We start from the raw sequence: 18,405 nt of genomic DNA on the forward strand, positions 1-18,405 counted from the left end.
CCATATTACACCAGGAAACTGGACCATATTACACCAGGAAACTGGACCATATTACACCAGGAAACTGGACCACATTACACCAGGAAACTGGACCACATTACACCAGGAAACTGGACCACATTACACCAGGAAACTGGACCACATTACACCAGGAAACTGGACCACATTACACCAGGAAACTGGACCATATTACACCAGGAAACTGGACCATATTACACCAGGAAACTGGACCACATTACACCAGGAAACTGGACCATATTACACCAGGAAACTGGACCATATTACACCAGGAAACTGGACCATATTACACCAGGAAACTGGACCATATTACACCAGGAAACTGGACCATATTACACCAGGAAACTGGACCATATTACACCAGGAAACTGGACCATATTACACCAGGAAACTGGACCATATTACACCAGGAAACTGGACCAAATTACACCAGGAAACTGGACCATATTACACCAGGAAACTGGACCATATTACACCAGGAAACTGGACCATATTACACCAGGAAACTGGACCACATTACACCAGGAAACTGGACCACATTACACCAGGAAACTGGACCACATTACACCAGGAAACTGGACCACATTACACCAGGAAACTGGACCACATTACACCAGGAAACTGGACCATATTACACCAGGAAACTGGACCACATTACACCAGGAAACTGGACCATATTACACCAGGAAACTGGACCATATTACACCAGGAAACTGGACCATATTACACCAGGAAACTGGACCACATTACACCAGGAAACTGGACCATATTACACCAGGAAACTGGACCATATTACACCAGGAAACTGGACCACATTACACCAGGAAACTGGACCATATTACACCAGGAAACTGGACCATATTACACCAGGAAACTGGACCATATTACACCAGGAAACTGGACCATATTACACCAGGAAACATATTACACCAGGAAACTGGACCACATTACACCAGGAAACATATTACACCAGGAAACTGGACCACATTACACCAGGAAACTGGACCACATTACACCAGGAAACTGGACCATATTACACCAGGAAACTGGACCATATTACACCAGGAAACTGGACCATATTACACCAGGAAACTGGACCATATTACACCAGGAAACTGGACCATATTACACCAGGAAACTGGGCCACATTACACCAGGAAACTGGACCATGTTACACCAGGAAACTGGACCATGTTACACCAGGAAACTGGACCATATTACACCAGGAAACTGGACCACATTACACCAGGAAACTGGACCACATTACACCAGGAAACTGGACCATATTACACCAGGAAACTGGACCATATTACACCAGGAAACTGGACCATATTACACCAGGAAACTGGACCATATTACACCAGGAAACTGGACCACATTACACCAGGAAACTGGACCATATTACACCAGGAAACTGGACCACATTACACCAGGAAACTGGACCATATTACACCAGGAAACTGGACCATATTACACCAGGAAACTGGACCACATTACACCAGGAAACTGGACCACATTACACCAGGAAACTGGACCATATTACACCAGGAAACTGGACCACATTACACCAGGAAACTGGACCACATTACACCAGGAAACTGGACCACATTACACCAGGAAACTGGACCACATTACACCAGGAAACTGGACCACATTACACCAGGAAACTGGACCATATTACACCAGGAAACTGGACCACATTACACCAGGAAACTGGACCATATTACACCAGGAAACTGGACCACATTACACCAGGAAACTGGACCACATTACACCAGGAAACTGGACCACATTACACCAGGAAACTGGACCACATTACACCAGGAAACTGGACCATATTACACCAGGAAACTGGACCACAATACACCAGGAAACTGGACCATATTACACCAGGAAACTGGACCACATTACACCAGGAAACTGGACCACATTACACCAGGAAACTGGACCATATTACACCAGGAAACTGGACCACATTACACCAGGAAACTGGACCATATTACACCAGGAAACTGGACCATATTACACCAGGAAACTGGACCATATTACACCAGGAAACTGGACCACATTACACCAGGAAACTGGACCACATTACACCAGGAAACTGGACCACATTACACCAGGAAACTGGACCATATTACACCAGGAAACTGGACCATATTACACCAGGAAACTGGACCACATTACACCAGGAAACTGGACCATATTACACCAGGAAACTGGACCATATTACACCAGGAAACTGGACCATATTACACCAGGAAACTGGACCATATTACACCAGGAAACTGGACCATATTACACCAGGAAACTGGACCATATTACACCAGGAAACTGGACCATATTACACCAGGAAACTGGACCATATTACACCAGGAAACTGGACCAAATTACACCAGGAAACTGGACCATATTACACCAGGAAACTAGACCATATTACACCAGGAAACTGGACCATATTACACCAGGAAACTGGACCATATTACACCAGGAAACTGGACCACATTACACCAGGAAACTGGACTATATAACACCAGGAAACTGGACCATATTACACCAGGAAACTGGACCATATTACACCAGGAAACTGGACCACATTACACCAGGAAACTGGACCATATTACACCAGGAAACTGGACCATATTACACCAGGAAACTGGACCACATTACACCAGGAAACTGGACTATATAACACCAGGAATCTGGACTATATTACACCAGGAAACTGGACCACATTACACCAGGAAACTGGACCACATTACACCAGGAAACTGGACCACATTACACCAGGAAACTGGACCACATTACACCAGGAAACTGGACCATATTACACCAGGAAACTGGACCACATTACACCAGGAAACTGGACCATATTACACCAGGAAACTGGACCATATTACACCAGGAAACTGGACCACATTACACCAGGAAACTGGACCACATTACACCAGGAAACTGGACCATATTACACCAGGAAACTGGACCACATTACACCAGGAAACTGGACCACATTACACCAGGAAACTGGACCACATTACACCAGGAAACTGGACCACATTACACCAGGAAACTGGACCACATTACACCAGGAAACTGGACCATATTACACCAGGAAACTGGACCACATTACACCAGGAAACTGGACCATATTACACCAGGAAACTGGACCACATTACACCAGGAAACTGGACCACATTACACCAGGAAACTGGACCACATTACACCAGGAAACTGGACCACATTACACCAGGAAACTGGACCATATTACACCAGGAAACTGGACCACAATACACCAGGAAACTGGACCATATTACACCAGGAAACTGGACCACATTACACCAGGAAACTGGACCACATTACACCAGGAAACTGGACCATATTACACCAGGAAACTGGACCACATTACACCAGGAAACTGGACCATATTACACCAGGAAACTGGACCATATTACACCAGGAAACTGGACCATATTACACCAGGAAACTGGACCACATTACACCAGGAAACTGGACCACATTACACCAGGAAACTGGACCACATTACACCAGGAAACTGGACCATATTACACCAGGAAACTGGACCATATTACACCAGGAAACTGGACCACATTACACCAGGAAACTGGACCATATTACACCAGGAAACTGGACCATATTACACCAGGAAACTGGACCATATTACACCAGGAAACTGGACCATATTACACCAGGAAACTGGACCATATTACACCAGGAAACTGGACCATATTACACCAGGAAACTGGACCATATTACACCAGGAAACTGGACCATATTACACCAGGAAACTGGACCAAATTACACCAGGAAACTGGACCATATTACACCAGGAAACTAGACCATATTACACCAGGAAACTGGACCATATTACACCAGGAAACTGGACCATATTACACCAGGAAACTGGACCACATTACACCAGGAAACTGGACTATATAACACCAGGAAACTGGACCATATTACACCAGGAAACTGGACCATATTACACCAGGAAACTGGACCACATTACACCAGGAAACTGGACCATATTACACCAGGAAACTGGACCATATTACACCAGGAAACTGGACCACATTACACCAGGAAACTGGACTATATAACACCAGGAATCTGGACTATATTACACCAGGAAACTGGACCACATTACACCAGGAAACTGGACCACATTACACCAGGAAACTGGACCACATTACACCAGGAAACTGGACCACATTACACCAGGAAACTGGACCACATTACACCAGGAAACTGGACCATATTACACCAGGAAACTGGACCATATTACACCAGGAAACTGGACCATATTACACCAGGAAACTGGACCACATTACACCAGGAAACTGGACCATATTACACCAGGAAACTGGACCATATTACACCAGGACACTGGACCACATTACACCAGGAAACTGGACCATATTACACCAGGAAACTGGACCATAATACACCAGGAAACTGGACCATATTACACCAGGAAACATTACACCGGTCATGAAATCACTACACTGGCTTCCAGTGAGTCAAAGGATAGAGTTTAAAATCTTACTGCTGGTCTACAAAGACCGGAAAAGTCTTGGACCAAAATACATGCTCGATCTGTTAGTTCCTATGAAGCTCCCAGACCCCTGAGGTTCATCTGGATCTGTTAGTTCCTATGAAGCTCCCAGACCCCTGAGATTCATCTGGATCTGGTTTGTTGTGGTTCCAGAACCAGAACCAAGCAAGGTGAGGCAGCGTTCAGTTATTCTGCTCCTCACCGGTGGAACAAACTGCCCCTACCTTTAACAACTTGTGCTTTTTATTATTTTACCTCTTTTCTTATAATTTTATTTCATTTCATTTGTTATTTATGTTTTAATTGTGTCTTGCTACTTGTAATGTTGATGTAAAGTACTTTGAATGACCTTGTGTTGAATTGTGCTGTACAAATAAACTTGCCTTGCCTGACAGCAGAGAAGCGTGTGTGTTTTGACTTGTGGGTGTGTTTGAATGTGGGAGTTCTCACCATGCGAGCGGTAAAGTGGGCAGGAATGGGTGACTGGTTGAACAGCTGCACGGTTCTCATGACGTCTGTTAGAACTGGAATCTTGCTGAAGTGCAGCTCTGTGCTCGGAACATCAACTATTGGTCCCTGCCCAGTTACTAACAGCTCCACCTCCTTAAACAGAATCCAAAAAATGACTATTAGAGAGCAGAATTTACCAATTAAAAATGATATACAATCTGCCTGTTTTCTGATATACACATAAGCTGCGTCCGAAATCCCCTACTTCCACCCTAATGAGTAGCAAAAACAGTATGTGAGAATTTTTAGTGCCACCGAAACATTAGTACATACTCAATAGTATGTACTATCCATACTCATTCTGGAGAAATGTATTAGTATGGATTGATGGACACTAGTTAAGCAGAAACTTCTCACAATGCAATGCAGCGGTGTTTGGTTGCTAACGTGCTGGGCAGATACGTTTACAAGACTGTCTCAGAAAATTTGAATATTGTGATAAAGTTCTTTATTTTCTGTAATGCAAAAATGTCATACATTCTTGATTCATTACAAATCAACTGAAATATTGCAAGCCTTTTATTATTTTAATATTGCTGATCATGGTTTACAGTTTAAGAAAACTCAAATATCCTATCTCAAAATATTAGAATATTCTGGGAATCTTAATCTTAAACTGTAAACCATAATCAACAATATTAAAATAATAAAAGGCTTGCAATATTTCAGTCGATTTGTTATGAATCCAGAATGTAGGACATTTTTGTTTTTTTAATTGCATTACAGAAAATAAAGAACTTTATCACAATATTCTAATTTTCTGAGACAGTCCTGTATGTCATAAGTATAATATTAAGTATAATAATATTATTATACAATATTAATATTATAATATTGGTATATTATAATATTATATAATGTCATCTTGTTTGGGCCAGGATAAACAGGAAAGAGCGGAGCGGTGCTGCTACTGCTGTTGTTACCATGGTAACAGCTGCTACTGCTGCTGTGACAGGAGTTGTTACCATGGTAACAACTCCCCCTCCCAATAGCAGGAAGTGCTGCTGTTACCATGGTAACAACTCCCCCTCCCGACGGCAGGAAGTGCCGTGTGGCTCTGAGTAGTACGTCCCAATGAATGCATACTACTCATATTTACTCAAAAGTGCACCGAACTGAAGTATACTTTTTAGTATATACTGTTCAGTCTGGCATTTCAGATGCACCGATAGTGTGTCGATTGCGTGTAGATATTGTCTCTTTAAGTGACGGACCAGAGGCTCGTGGACGCTGCCAAACACAGCGATACGGAGAGTATGACGGCGCCTCCCGACAGTGTTGGTGACCAGGACCAGAGGAAGCTCCGCTGACGAGTCCGGCTGGATCACTCCTCTGGGGACAGGACAGCCAAAACACTCAGACCAACTCTCGTCATGTTCCTGAAAGAAATAACACCGGTAGATGTTAGAATGCACTTACAGAGCCAGGATCAGATGAAAACATACTTGTTAAGGCTTAGTAACCTGACAATGAAAAACAAACAAACAAACAAACAAACAAACAAGCTGATTTGAAAAGAAATGTATCAAATCTCAAACATTATCCAAGACAAAAGACTCACTGTCTTAATTTCCAAAGTGATTTTTTGTGATGAAAAACACATGTTGAATGTCTCAGTCAGGACAAGCAAGAGATGCTTTGGTTGACTAACTAAAACAATTTAGGGAAACTCATTTGGATGTTTTGTTGTAGTGTATATTCATTTTTGACTTTTTTTTGTAGAAACAATTTTGGCAATTTAGGAGAGTGAATAAAGCAGTTCTTTATAGTGTAAAGTAATCATAAAGCTGGAGAGAAAGAGAGGATTAGTATTTTGTAAACATTCAGTTAATGACTGCTGCCAGGCAAGAAAGAGACACATATTGAAATATTTTTCTCTCAAAAAATACAAACCTGCAATAATAGAAAATAAAAAATAGACTTTTGGGAATGATTTGTAAAATCATTGGGGAAAGTAAATCTACTTTCCATAGCTACTGTACTCGGACCCCTTCCATCCTCATTAGTTGTAGAATCTTTAGCAACAATGGCAGCCCTGAACTTCTGTGGGAATATTCCTACATACCGGGCAGATTCTGTTCGTCCAAACAGACATGTCCTATTTTGTCTAAATTGTTCACTGCCATTTTCATGTCTGTCCAGAGAAAGCCCCATTTCTGAATGGGTCACTCCAGAACTTTAATAGAGGGAATGCACATGATGTCACAGCAGGTTACGCCGACTGAGTGTCAGAAAGACTGAGTGTCAGCGTAAACTTTCAGTTTGAGCAACTGGAAAACATCTAAAATGGGAAAGAGCGGTTGTGCGATCGACTCTACTCATAGGTTTAGCAAGAAATCAGAGTTATCATTTTACAGACTGCTGAAAAATAAGTTTAAGAGCGACAAATGGATCGCTGCAATTCACAGAAACAACTGGATTCCAGACACCGAAACCTGGATTTGTGGTTCCCATTTTGTATCAGGTAATGTTGGATTTTCGGGTAGCTAACGTTAAACGGTCAAATCATAAAGTTCAGTGTCCTCATCACTTTAATTTCTACAACAAATCCTGCCTTGAAGTCGGACCAAGCGTCAAGACTTTTGTAAGCCTTCAAGCTTTGCTTCGTGTATTTCCCCGGCGTAGAAATTAAGTAAATATAAATATCAGGAAACTGGACTCGTGGACAAATATTAATGTCCATTGTCATGTCATTTACCTGCACCTCATTCAACAAAACACAGGGCTTGATGGTTTGTCCCTTTTTAATATGTCTGCTGTTACATAAATCATAAATGTATGCTATAAGTGCAAACAAATGTAGCGAGATAATGAACTTGCCTGATCAAGCACGCCGTAGCAGGCAGGCAGATTACCACGGTTGGTGAGCCGCACCCGACCTTCATACCGCAGACCCAGGTAGCACCTTTGAAAGTCCAACTGTGAGGGTTCCACCGTTATCTCAGGCACAACACACCTAGTAACAGAAACAAGGGCCAAAGAATGGATCAGAGAGAGGAACAGACAATAGTGAGGTTCAGCAGTGATTTGAACAGTAATTGTATGAAAACACAAGCATTACTGGTACATGTCACTCATTAAAGAACTGTCTTTAATACATTTACAACGATAGTGATGGCAGAGATGTATGGAGGTAGATTTGTTTCTTAATTATTCAATTAAAAAAAAATACTTCAAAACTTTTTTGACTTCAATCAAAAAAAAAAATCACCTCAAATCGAGAAAATATTTTCAATCCAAAAAAAGTGTTCAAATGTAATTTTTTGAGTCTCGAATATTTTTTGCATTCAAACACTTTTTTTCTTTGATTGAAAAAGTGTTTTTTTTATTGAAGTTATTTTTTTTGATTGAAAATATTTTTTTTTTGAAGCAACTTCTTTTTTGATTAAATGATAAAGACACAAATGTCCTACCCATAATATGGCCCAAACACAAAACAACACTACTTCAATCAAAAAAGTTGCTTCAAACTAAAAAACTTCACTTCTATCAAAGAAATAATTTCCAATCAAAGAAAAACAGTCTTCAAATGCATTTTCTTGAGTCTCAAATATTGTTTTGCATTCAAACACTTTTTTTTTGATTGAAAAACATTTTTCTGATTGAAGTAAAAAATGTATTGAAAATATATTTTTTGATTAAAGCAATCTTTTTTTTGATTGAATAATTAAGAAATAAATCTACCTCCATACTTTGGCATACTTGTGTGAATCAATCAATCATTAAAGAAAAAACAAACAGACTGAGTTGCTAGGTAACGTCTTAATAGCAGGATGAGCACTGTTTCTATATATGTTTGAATGAATATTTTTCTAACATGAATAGCTTTGCTAAGGACATTGGTACAACTCCATCCAACCCTGGACCCGGGTATCGGCCGTATTGCTGTTTAAAGTCTGGACGGTACTTGTTGTTGTTGACCTGGAACACAGTGCAATACTGATTCATCTGGCCATTGTCCACATTTGAAATGTTTGACGACAGACCTGCATACTAAGTTCACCAGTGGCATTTGGTCTCAGAACTCTCCCACCCAAGAATTATAATTACCTACTCTTGTCCTTTTTGTGTGTAATTTGGAGCAGAAAGCACAGATTTCATTCAAAAAAAGGTTTCTGGAATGCTCTGCCCAACTGTGCACCTTCAACTCTCACATTACAATCCATGTTACAAATACTTCTAGACATCACCTACTTCATCATTATTTCAACATCATTCATTTATTTCACCTCATTTGCCTCAATTAGTCCATCCAAACGTTTTTCTATGTATGTATGTATGTATTGTCAATGTTTTTATATTGTCAGCAAACCTGGCTTGAGATTGCATATTGAGCTTTTGTCTCAGCATTTCAGATTCAGATTCAGACAACTTTATTAATCCCTTTGGGAGGTAGAATGATGAAGTAAAATAAAAATGCCATTCTGACTGCAGTGACATATTGGGATTTCAAAATGAACCCATTAATACAGAGGGAACGGCATATTTGAACTGTTTTGTGAGTTCAGGTTTTATAACCAGGACAGTGTTCATGCATTCACTGCCTCTTTCTGCATTAGCATTAGTGATCGTGCTGCATTTATGTCAATGTGGAGAATTACTCAGGGGCATTGAAATAAGCCTGCTGCATCAATGTATGTCTAGATTTCAGTAAAGGTTAAGGAGCATCTCAGTCTGTGCCAGCAGCGGTTGTGATATCACGGGTGTGATATGATATGTGATACGATTCCTCATATTGGTATACACATTCAACACAGTGTCTCACTGACATTATAAACCTTTTGATTAGTCTGGTTCCATAGTAAACATAATATAGTCATTTACACGGTGATCTAATATCACAAAGGTTTAGGTCAAGACAATTTTTACCAGCAGCAATCATTTTGGTGAAGAAATTATAGTCAATTTTATGGGGCAAAATGATAGTGATTCATTATCATTCAGTCAATTCAAATCAAGTTCACAGCACAAGGGAAAACAAAAAACACTGAAAAAATGTTAGAATAATGTCTGTTGTTGGTTTTTAATGTGTGGAATTAAGGTGATTTTCCTGGAATATGCAAGATAGTGAAGCTTGGATGTGTATTTGAGAAAGTATTAGTAGATATGTTCCCATCGGGGAATATTTCCAACCTGGCATTGATAGGCAACGTCATGATTTCCTCTCCGACTCCTTCAACATCCATGACCATCGCCAGCCTGTAGGTCCGGACCGTGTTAGAACACAACGTCACCTGTTCATGGAAGAGACACATACAACACAATATCCAGTTTAGTATTATTATTATTATTAGAAGTAGCAATAGTAGTGTAGAAGCACCAGTAGTAATAGTAAAAGGCGGGGGTCGGCAAACCGCGGCTCTAGAGCTGCATGCGGCTCTTTAGCGTCGCCCTAGTGGCTCCTGGAGCTTTTTCAAAAATGTTTGACCTTTTTTTTACTTTTTTACTTCTTTTTTTTCTCGTTATTTTCTCTTTTTTTCCTTTTTTTTCTTTTTTTCTCTTTTTTTCTTCTTTTTTTCCTTTTTCTCTTTTTTTCTTCCTTTTTAATCTTGACATTTCGACTTTTTTCTCAACATTTCCACTTTCTTTTCAACAATTCCACTTTTTTCTGGAGATTGTACTTCAACATTAATCTTGACATTTCAACTTTTTTCTTGACATTTCCACTTTTTTCTCAAAATTTCGACTTTTTTCTCAACATTTCGACTTTTTTCTCGAAATTTTGACTTTTTTCTCAACATTTCGACTTTTTTCTCGACATTTCGCCTTTCGCCATTTGTCTTCATTCTAAGGCTTATACAAGACTTTTAATTTTTTGCGGCTCCAGACATATTTGTTTTTTGTTTTTTTGGTTCAATATGGCTCTTTCAACATTTTGGGTTGCCGACCGCTGGTATAAGGTAACACCTTTTCCTCTTTTTTTCTATATTTTTTTCTTTTCTATGCCCAACAATTACTGACTGTGTATGAGGACAAACTATTCTCTCACAATCTCTCACAAGCTCATTAACAATTGATAATGTGCATTATGGGACACTATTAAAAGAGACATATTATTACATTTTTTAGAAAACAGGTCCGGAGGTGTTAATAAAAATGTACGTGACATGCTTTGGTAACAATACTGTTTACCCTGTTTACCATGACTCTAAAGCTCTGTTCACAGCAGCCGGTTTTGGAGAGACAGAGTCGTCCACTCAGGGTGACTCCAAGGCAAGGCACGTTTATTTATATAACACATTTCAGCAACAAGGCAATTCAAGGTGCTTTACATAATCACACTCCACCCCTCTTTTCTGCAGAGTGCACCTCTTTGTCTCAGTTTGGCACTTGCCATTTCCTAAGTAACGTTGGACATAAAAATGGGGAAGCTGGATTACCGTTGATTTGAGAATGGGATGTCAGGCTAGTTTACAAATCTGAATAGAGCGTATGCATTTACGTCACTTTCCCACTGGACCAGCCCCCTTACTGGCACTGAGTGGCAAAAACAGCTGCAACTAGTGGAGAAGACGGGATAACAGCTGATTATCAGATTAAATTAGTGTCAGTTGGACTTGACAGTGACTCGTACAGTTACCCCAAGAACCAGTGGTCCATGGACATTAATATTTGGTACAGTTACCAAGAACCAGTGGTCCATGGACATTAATATTTGGTACAGTTACCAAGAACCAGTGGTCCATGGACATTAATATTTGGTACAGTTACCCCAAGAACCAGTGGTCCATGGACATTAATATTTGGTACAGTTACCAAGAACCAGTGGTCCATGGACATTAATATTTGGTACAGTTACCAAGAACCAGTGGTCCATGGACATTAATATTTGGTACAGTTACCAAGAACCAGTGGTCCATGGACATTAATATTTGGCCACGAATCCAGTTTCCTGATATTTCTATGTACTTAATTTCTACGCCGGGGAAATACACGAAGCAAAACTTGAAGGCATACAAACGTTTTGATGCTTGGTCCGACTTCAAGGCAGGATTTGTTGTAGAAATTAAAGTGATAAGGACACTGAAGAAGCTTATTTTTCGTCAGTAAAACGATAACTCTTTTCTTGCTAAATCTATGAGTACAGTCGATCGCACAACAGCTCTTTCCCATTTTAGATGTTTTTGAATGCTCAAACTGAAAGTCTTTCTGCCACTCAGTCTTTCTGACACTCAGTCTTTCGGACACTCAGTGGGCGTAACCCGGTGTGTGACGTCATGTTCATTCCTTCTATTTAACAAACTGTATTTGAATAATATATTTTCAATCCTGGGTAGCCCCTAATAACAGACAGAGTTGCATAATGTTGAGGTTTGTCTTTAATCACTTTAGATACCCAAATACAGTGTATGAAAATCTCAAGAATAGAAAAGTTGTTTTTCTTTCTTTTATATAATCTGTCCCCTTTAAATAATATTTTTTTAAATGTACAAATACCTATGCACACTTACAAATGAATCTTAGTAATATAAAATTCTCTAAGAAATTCTCTCATTATTGTGGCATTTTTTGCAAAATGAAATAATTTTGGTAATTCTGTCTGACCTGAAACTGGAAAAGTTTAGTCTGATTAACTTCAGACAGGGAGACAAAAAATGTTTATTATTTTAAAATGTGACATTATAGTATGGCATCCTATTGACATTCAGCATTTGCATCCGTACGATGAATTTGTTCAGTAAGTGTACCTTAATGTTGACGTCAGACATGGCACGTACGGAGCCGGCGGCGGGGCTGACGGCAAACTCCATGCGGCGTGCAGAAACGCCTCGAGCAACGCAGCCTTTCCAGTTATTTTGTGACAAATCTGACACATATTTGTCAAAGCTCACACTAGGTGAACCCAAGCCGTCCCCCAGGACACGCAGGGCAAACGTGATGGGAACAAACGACGTGTTGAAGAGCGTACATGTCATTGCCACCGGGAAACCTGTGCAGGGAGACAGGGAGCAAAAAAATATCAATAAAATGACAAGATTAAACAACCAGAACATAACACTGGCCACGGTTACATGATGTCTTTTAATTCGGAATTAATTATTCCGAATTAAATAATTCAAAATTAAACAATTTTCCTTCGAGTTTACATGGAAATAGTAATTCTGAATTGAGGTTTACATGGAAAACACGTTTGATGGTCTTTCTCCAATTCCTCTCCAGGTCTGGGGGTTGGGAAGGTTCTGATTGGATAGGGGGGGGACCGGAAGTTAAACTACCGGAAGAAAAACTAACTTAGACGCTACAACTTTGAAAAGCTCACAATGTTTCCTGTTTCCATCTGTTCTTTTAATGATTTCTATTTATTAAATAAATGGTCTCTGCTCTTGACCAGCATTTACTGCTGCTGCATCTTGAAACTTTGTTTGGAAAACCAGCCCAGTGGAATATAAGATCATGGAGACAGACGGGCGAGGGAACGAGCAGAAACAAAGACCGGGATTAATTTAAAGAGGAATGAGTGTATACATGATCACGGAATTATTCTATTCGGATTTAAAATCAGAATAAACCAGCCACTTACTTTGGAATTAAGTTTAATTCAGAATGGCCATTTTCATTCGGAATTAGGTGTTTACATGGTAATTTTTACTCATTTTAAATCGGATTTAATTTTAATTCTGAATTAAAGAGGAATTAAACTTGCCATGTAAACGCACTCAATGATTGCAGAGAAAACAAAAATCTTATACAACAACATAAAAAGCAAACAGATAATATACTGTACTTACCAAAGGCTACATCTCCAAATTCGAGATCATAGACATTGAAGTGGAATGTGGGTCCAGTGACACAACCCCTGAAATAAAGAGTAGAGACGTAAGAACCGCCTAGAGCAGGCGTCGGCAACCCAAAATGTTGAAAGAGCCGTATTGGACCAAAAACACAAAAAACAAATATGTCTGGAGCCGCAAAAAATGAAAAGTCTTGTATAAGCCTTAGAATGAAGACAACACATGCTGCATGTTTCTATATTAGTTATAACTGGGGGAAGATTTTTATTTTTCATTATGCAGTTCGAGAAAAAAGTTGAAATGTCGAGAAAAAAGTCGAAATGTCGAGAAAAAAGTTGAAATGTCGAGATTAAAAGGAAAGGAAAAAGGAAGAAAAAACAGAAAAAAAGAAGAAAAAAAAGAGAAAAAAAAGAGTTGCCGATCCCTGGCGTAGAAAAACAAGTCAAAGTACTCCAAAACAAGTGAGTATAAAAAAGGCCTTTAAGATTTCTCCCACAACCGTTAGAGCTGAGACTCTTTTTACCTCAAGGTCAGGGTAAGAGGCTGGGGCTGCCCTGTGACAGCCAGCGGCAAGTCCTCACAGAAATGTCCCGAGATACGACTGGCAAAGGTGACTTTCACAGTCTGGCAGGCCCCGACAGGAACAACACCTTCTTCAGGATTGAAAGAGAAACATTGACCGAACGTGGTCTCAGGGCTCGGACACCTGAAATGGCCATCAATCAGCCCCTTGTTTGAAATCTGTACCTGCACAAAAACACAGACACAAAGACTCATTGACTATATCAATCAAAGAATAATGTCTGCAGACGTCACATGGATGACTAGTCATACGGCATCAGTATAGTCACTTAATAACTGAGTGATTTAATATAACTATGTTTAATGTTGAAGAAAAAACGATGCAAATACTACGGAAGAGTATCAGGCCCAGGCAGGAGAAAAATAAAAATAATATTTTAGAGGAGGAAGATTTTTTTTTCATTATGCACTTTGAGAAAAAAGTTGAAATGTCGAGAAAAAAGTCGAAATGTCGAGATTAATGTTGAAGTACAATTTCGAGAAAAAAGTCGAAATGTATTTAAACTTTATTCTTGAAATTTCGACTTTATTCACAAATTTTCAACTTTATTCACGAAATTGTATTTCAACATTAATCTCGACATTTCGACTTTTTTCTCGAAGTGCACAATAAAAAAAAATCTTCCTCTCTCAAATATTTTTTCTCCTGCATGGCCCTGATACTCTTCCGTAAAATACAGCTTCTTCTACAGAAAACCATTGACACCATGAACAATTTATGTGTATGAGTTCATTTATATACGCAGGAAAATAACAGTTTATTCAGGCTAGAGTTGAAAGAGTTGAAAAAAAAAGACTTGTTTTCTTTTTACATTTGTTTTCTTAATTTCTTAATTTGTTTTTTTTTTTACATTTCTACATGGATTGCAGTTTGGCTGTGTCAATTGTCATGGTTGAAGTTCACCAGCTTAATCTAGAACTTTGTACGTAATTTAGAGTTTAGTTATCTGCAAACCAACATTAAATTCCCAAATCAAAAACATCAACGGTTAAAAGAATGTATGAACTGGTGATTTCTTACAGTGCAAAAATATTCACGTTAGCTTGATGTTTCTTACCTCAAAATGTACTTTTTCACCTATAAGTACATTTGTGATGTCCATTTGTTCGTAACTGAGCTGCAGGTTTGGTCCCAGGCCTTCTGCACTGATAGTCAGAGGTAACCTGGATTCACGGCCTGCACAGCACGTACAAATACAAGTATGAATGACAAAGTTAAAGACAGTACTTTACCGTTCGGAAAGAAAAAAACTGCATCACAAAAACAGAAAAAATCAACACTTAATAATTTGCAACAAATAAATCATATATTTATATATAATATACAGTATATAATGTATATATAATGCTGACTTTACACAGAGAGATGTTTTTTCTCATGTTTAATCTGTAATGTGCTGAATTAACCCCTGTCTGTCTTTGGGTCAAAATGACCTAATTCTCCTGTTCCTTCTTTCCTCCTGCTCTCTCCTTCCTTCTCCCTTCCTATTTTCTCCCTTCCTTCCTTCCTTCCTTCCTTCCTTCCTTCCTTCCTTCCTTCCTTCCTTCCTTCCTTCCTTCCTTCCTTCCTTCCTTCCTTTTTCCCTTCCTTCCTTCTTTCCTCCCTTCTTTCCTTCCTTCCTTCTTTTCTCCATTCCTTCCTTCCTTCCTTCCTTCCTTCCTTCCTTCCTTCTTTTCTCCATTCCTTCCTTCCTTCCTTCCTTCCTTCCTTCCTTCCTTCCTTCCTTCCTTCCTTCCTTCCTTCCTTCTTTCCTCCCTTCCTTCCTTCTTTCCTCCCTTCCTTCCTTCTTTTCTTCCCTCGTACATTCTTTCCTTGTTTTCTCCTTTCCTTCCTTCCTTCTTTCCTCCCTTCCTTCCTTCTTTTTTCCCTTCCTTCCTTCTTTCCTTCCTTCCTTCCTTCCTTCTTTTCTCCATTCCTTCCTTCCTTCCTTCCTTCCTTCCTTCTTTTCTCCATTCCTTCCTTCCTTCCTTCCTTCCTTCCTTCCTTCCTTCCTTCCTTCCTTCCTTCCTTCCTTCCTTCCTTCCTTCCTTTTTCCCTTCCTTCCTTCTTTCCTCCCTTCTTTCCTTCCTTCCTTCTTTTCTCCATTCCTTCCTTCCTTCCTTCCTTCCTTCCTTCCTTCTTTTCTCCATTCCTTCCTTCCTTCCTTCCTTCCTTCCTTCCTTCCTTCCTTCTTTCCTCCCTTCCTTCCTTCCTTCTTTCCTCCCTTCCTTCCTTCTTTTCTTCCCTCGTACATTCTTTCCTTGTTTTCTCCTTTCCTTCCTTCCTTCTTTCCTCCCTTCCTTCCTTCTTTTTTCCCTTCCTTCCTTCTTTCCTTCCTTCCTTCCTTCTTTCCTCCATTCCTTCCTTCCTTCCTTCTTTCCTCCCTTCCTTCCTTCCTTCTTTCCTCCCTTCCTTCCTTCTTTTCTTCCCTAGTACATTCTTTCCTTGTTTTCTCCTTTCCTTCCTTCCTTCTTTCTTCCCTTCCTTCCTTCTTTTTTCCCTTCCTTCCTTCCTTCTTTTTTCCCTTCCTTCCTTCTTTCCTTCCTTCTTTCCTCCATTCCTTCCTTCCTTCCTTCCTTCCTTCCTTCCTTCCTTCCTTCCTTCCTTCCTTCCTTCCGTCCTCCCCTCGTACATTCTCCTTGTTTTCTCCTTTTCTTCCTTCTTTCCTTCCTTCCTTCTTTTCTCCCTTCCTTCTTTCTTTTCACCCTTCCTTCCTTCCTTCCTTCCTTCCTTCCTTCCTTCCTTCCTTCCTTCCTTCCTTCCTTCCTCCCTCCCTCCCTCCCTCCCTCCCTCCCTCCCTCCCTCCCTCCCTTCCTTCCTTCCTTCCTTCCTTCCTTCCTTCCTTCCTTCCTTCCTTCCTTCCTTCCTTCCTTCCTTCCTTCCTCCCTCCCTTCCTTCCTTCCTTCCTTCCTTCCTTCCTTCCTTCCTTCCTTCCTTCCTTCCTTCCTTCCTTCCTTCCTTCCTTCCTTCCTTCCTTCCTTCCTCCCTCCTTGACCGAAGACAGCACAAGGGTTAAACATTAGTGGAAACACAAACTGAGGCAATACTTAAACTGTCAAACTGCAGCCACACTCTACTTTTCTCTACGTTGACACATTGAAGGTCATCGTATGTTGTGCCTTTTGTTTTGCTGAGTTAGTTTTTCAATCTTTTCTGCAAAGTCAAGAACCAGGACACAGTAGTTCACAGTCTGGCTGTCATAGAAGTCGGTGAGGTCGTTATCCGCTTTAGAAAACATGGAAATTAATGTAAATCTGGCCTCTGGCTCGAAAGACACGGACTGAGACACGGAGCGCATGCAAATGTTCCCTTTCACTGCAACTGGGATGATAGGAATACAGTGGGACAGCAAATGTATATTGTTTAACACAAGGTGTCCCCATGTTCTTGATTATAGGGGTTTTTTTAATACAACATTATGGGCACTAAACTGCATAACCCCAAACATTTGAAATGGGTTACTTCACTTTATTGTTTTAAATGCAAGGTCTAGCGTACTGACATGTATGTCCGACATAACATAATACCAATAATACTAACATTTAATGTTTAAAAAATACATGGTTTACCACATAAGTATATTTGCAAACCACTCCTCAAAAGGAAGGCAAGGTTAAAAGGGGACAAAAAGTCGATGTTTTCTGTCCCTGTATGGTAGATATGTTACAGGTGTTGATTTGCTTCTCATTTGAATACTGATTGTGTTTTTCTAACACTAACCTGTGACATCACAGTATAGAGTAGGTTGGTAAAGTTTGGCCTCTTCAGGTTGGAAGACAACGTGGAAGTTGGCGGTCATATTTGGCCATATCTCCCCCTCCTGAACCACAGAGACAAAAAAATTATCATTAAACATAGAATGAAATCATATCAAAAAACAAAGTGAAAACTCTGTGGACGCCAGCTGGTTTAGTCCACACTAAACGTTGTTTGTAGAGCTGATGATCGCTCTCCAAGTTTGTGTTGTGACTAGGGTCGCCACCTTTCAGAAATAGAAAAGAGCGACGCCC

General features: G+C 40.0%; 1 protein-coding gene across 1 annotated transcript in view; it reads right to left on the reverse strand.

Moving 5' to 3' along the window:
- Positions 1–18,405, reverse strand: part of hydin (HYDIN axonemal central pair apparatus protein) — a 175,648-nt gene that overhangs the window by 122,090 nt on the left and 35,153 nt on the right. Inside the window, exons 9-17 of the mRNA XM_061722806.1 lie at positions 18,116–18,215; positions 15,474–15,592; positions 14,357–14,580; positions 13,831–13,898; positions 12,790–13,031; positions 10,235–10,335; positions 7,922–8,057; positions 6,316–6,480; positions 5,042–5,194 (exon numbers count right to left, since the gene is read on the reverse strand). Of these exons, the coding sequence (XP_061578790.1) occupies positions 5,042–5,194; positions 6,316–6,480; positions 7,922–8,057; positions 10,235–10,335; positions 12,790–13,031; positions 13,831–13,898; positions 14,357–14,580; positions 15,474–15,592; positions 18,116–18,215 (1,308 nt within the window). The remainder of the gene's footprint in view (positions 1–5,041; positions 5,195–6,315; positions 6,481–7,921; positions 8,058–10,234; positions 10,336–12,789; positions 13,032–13,830; positions 13,899–14,356; positions 14,581–15,473; positions 15,593–18,115; positions 18,216–18,405) is intronic.

The sequence above is a fragment of the Cololabis saira genome, chromosome 5 (genome assembly GCF_033807715.1).
Source record: "Cololabis saira isolate AMF1-May2022 chromosome 5, fColSai1.1, whole genome shotgun sequence".
In the NCBI taxonomy this organism is placed as follows: domain Eukaryota; kingdom Metazoa; phylum Chordata; class Actinopteri; order Beloniformes; family Belonidae; genus Cololabis; species Cololabis saira.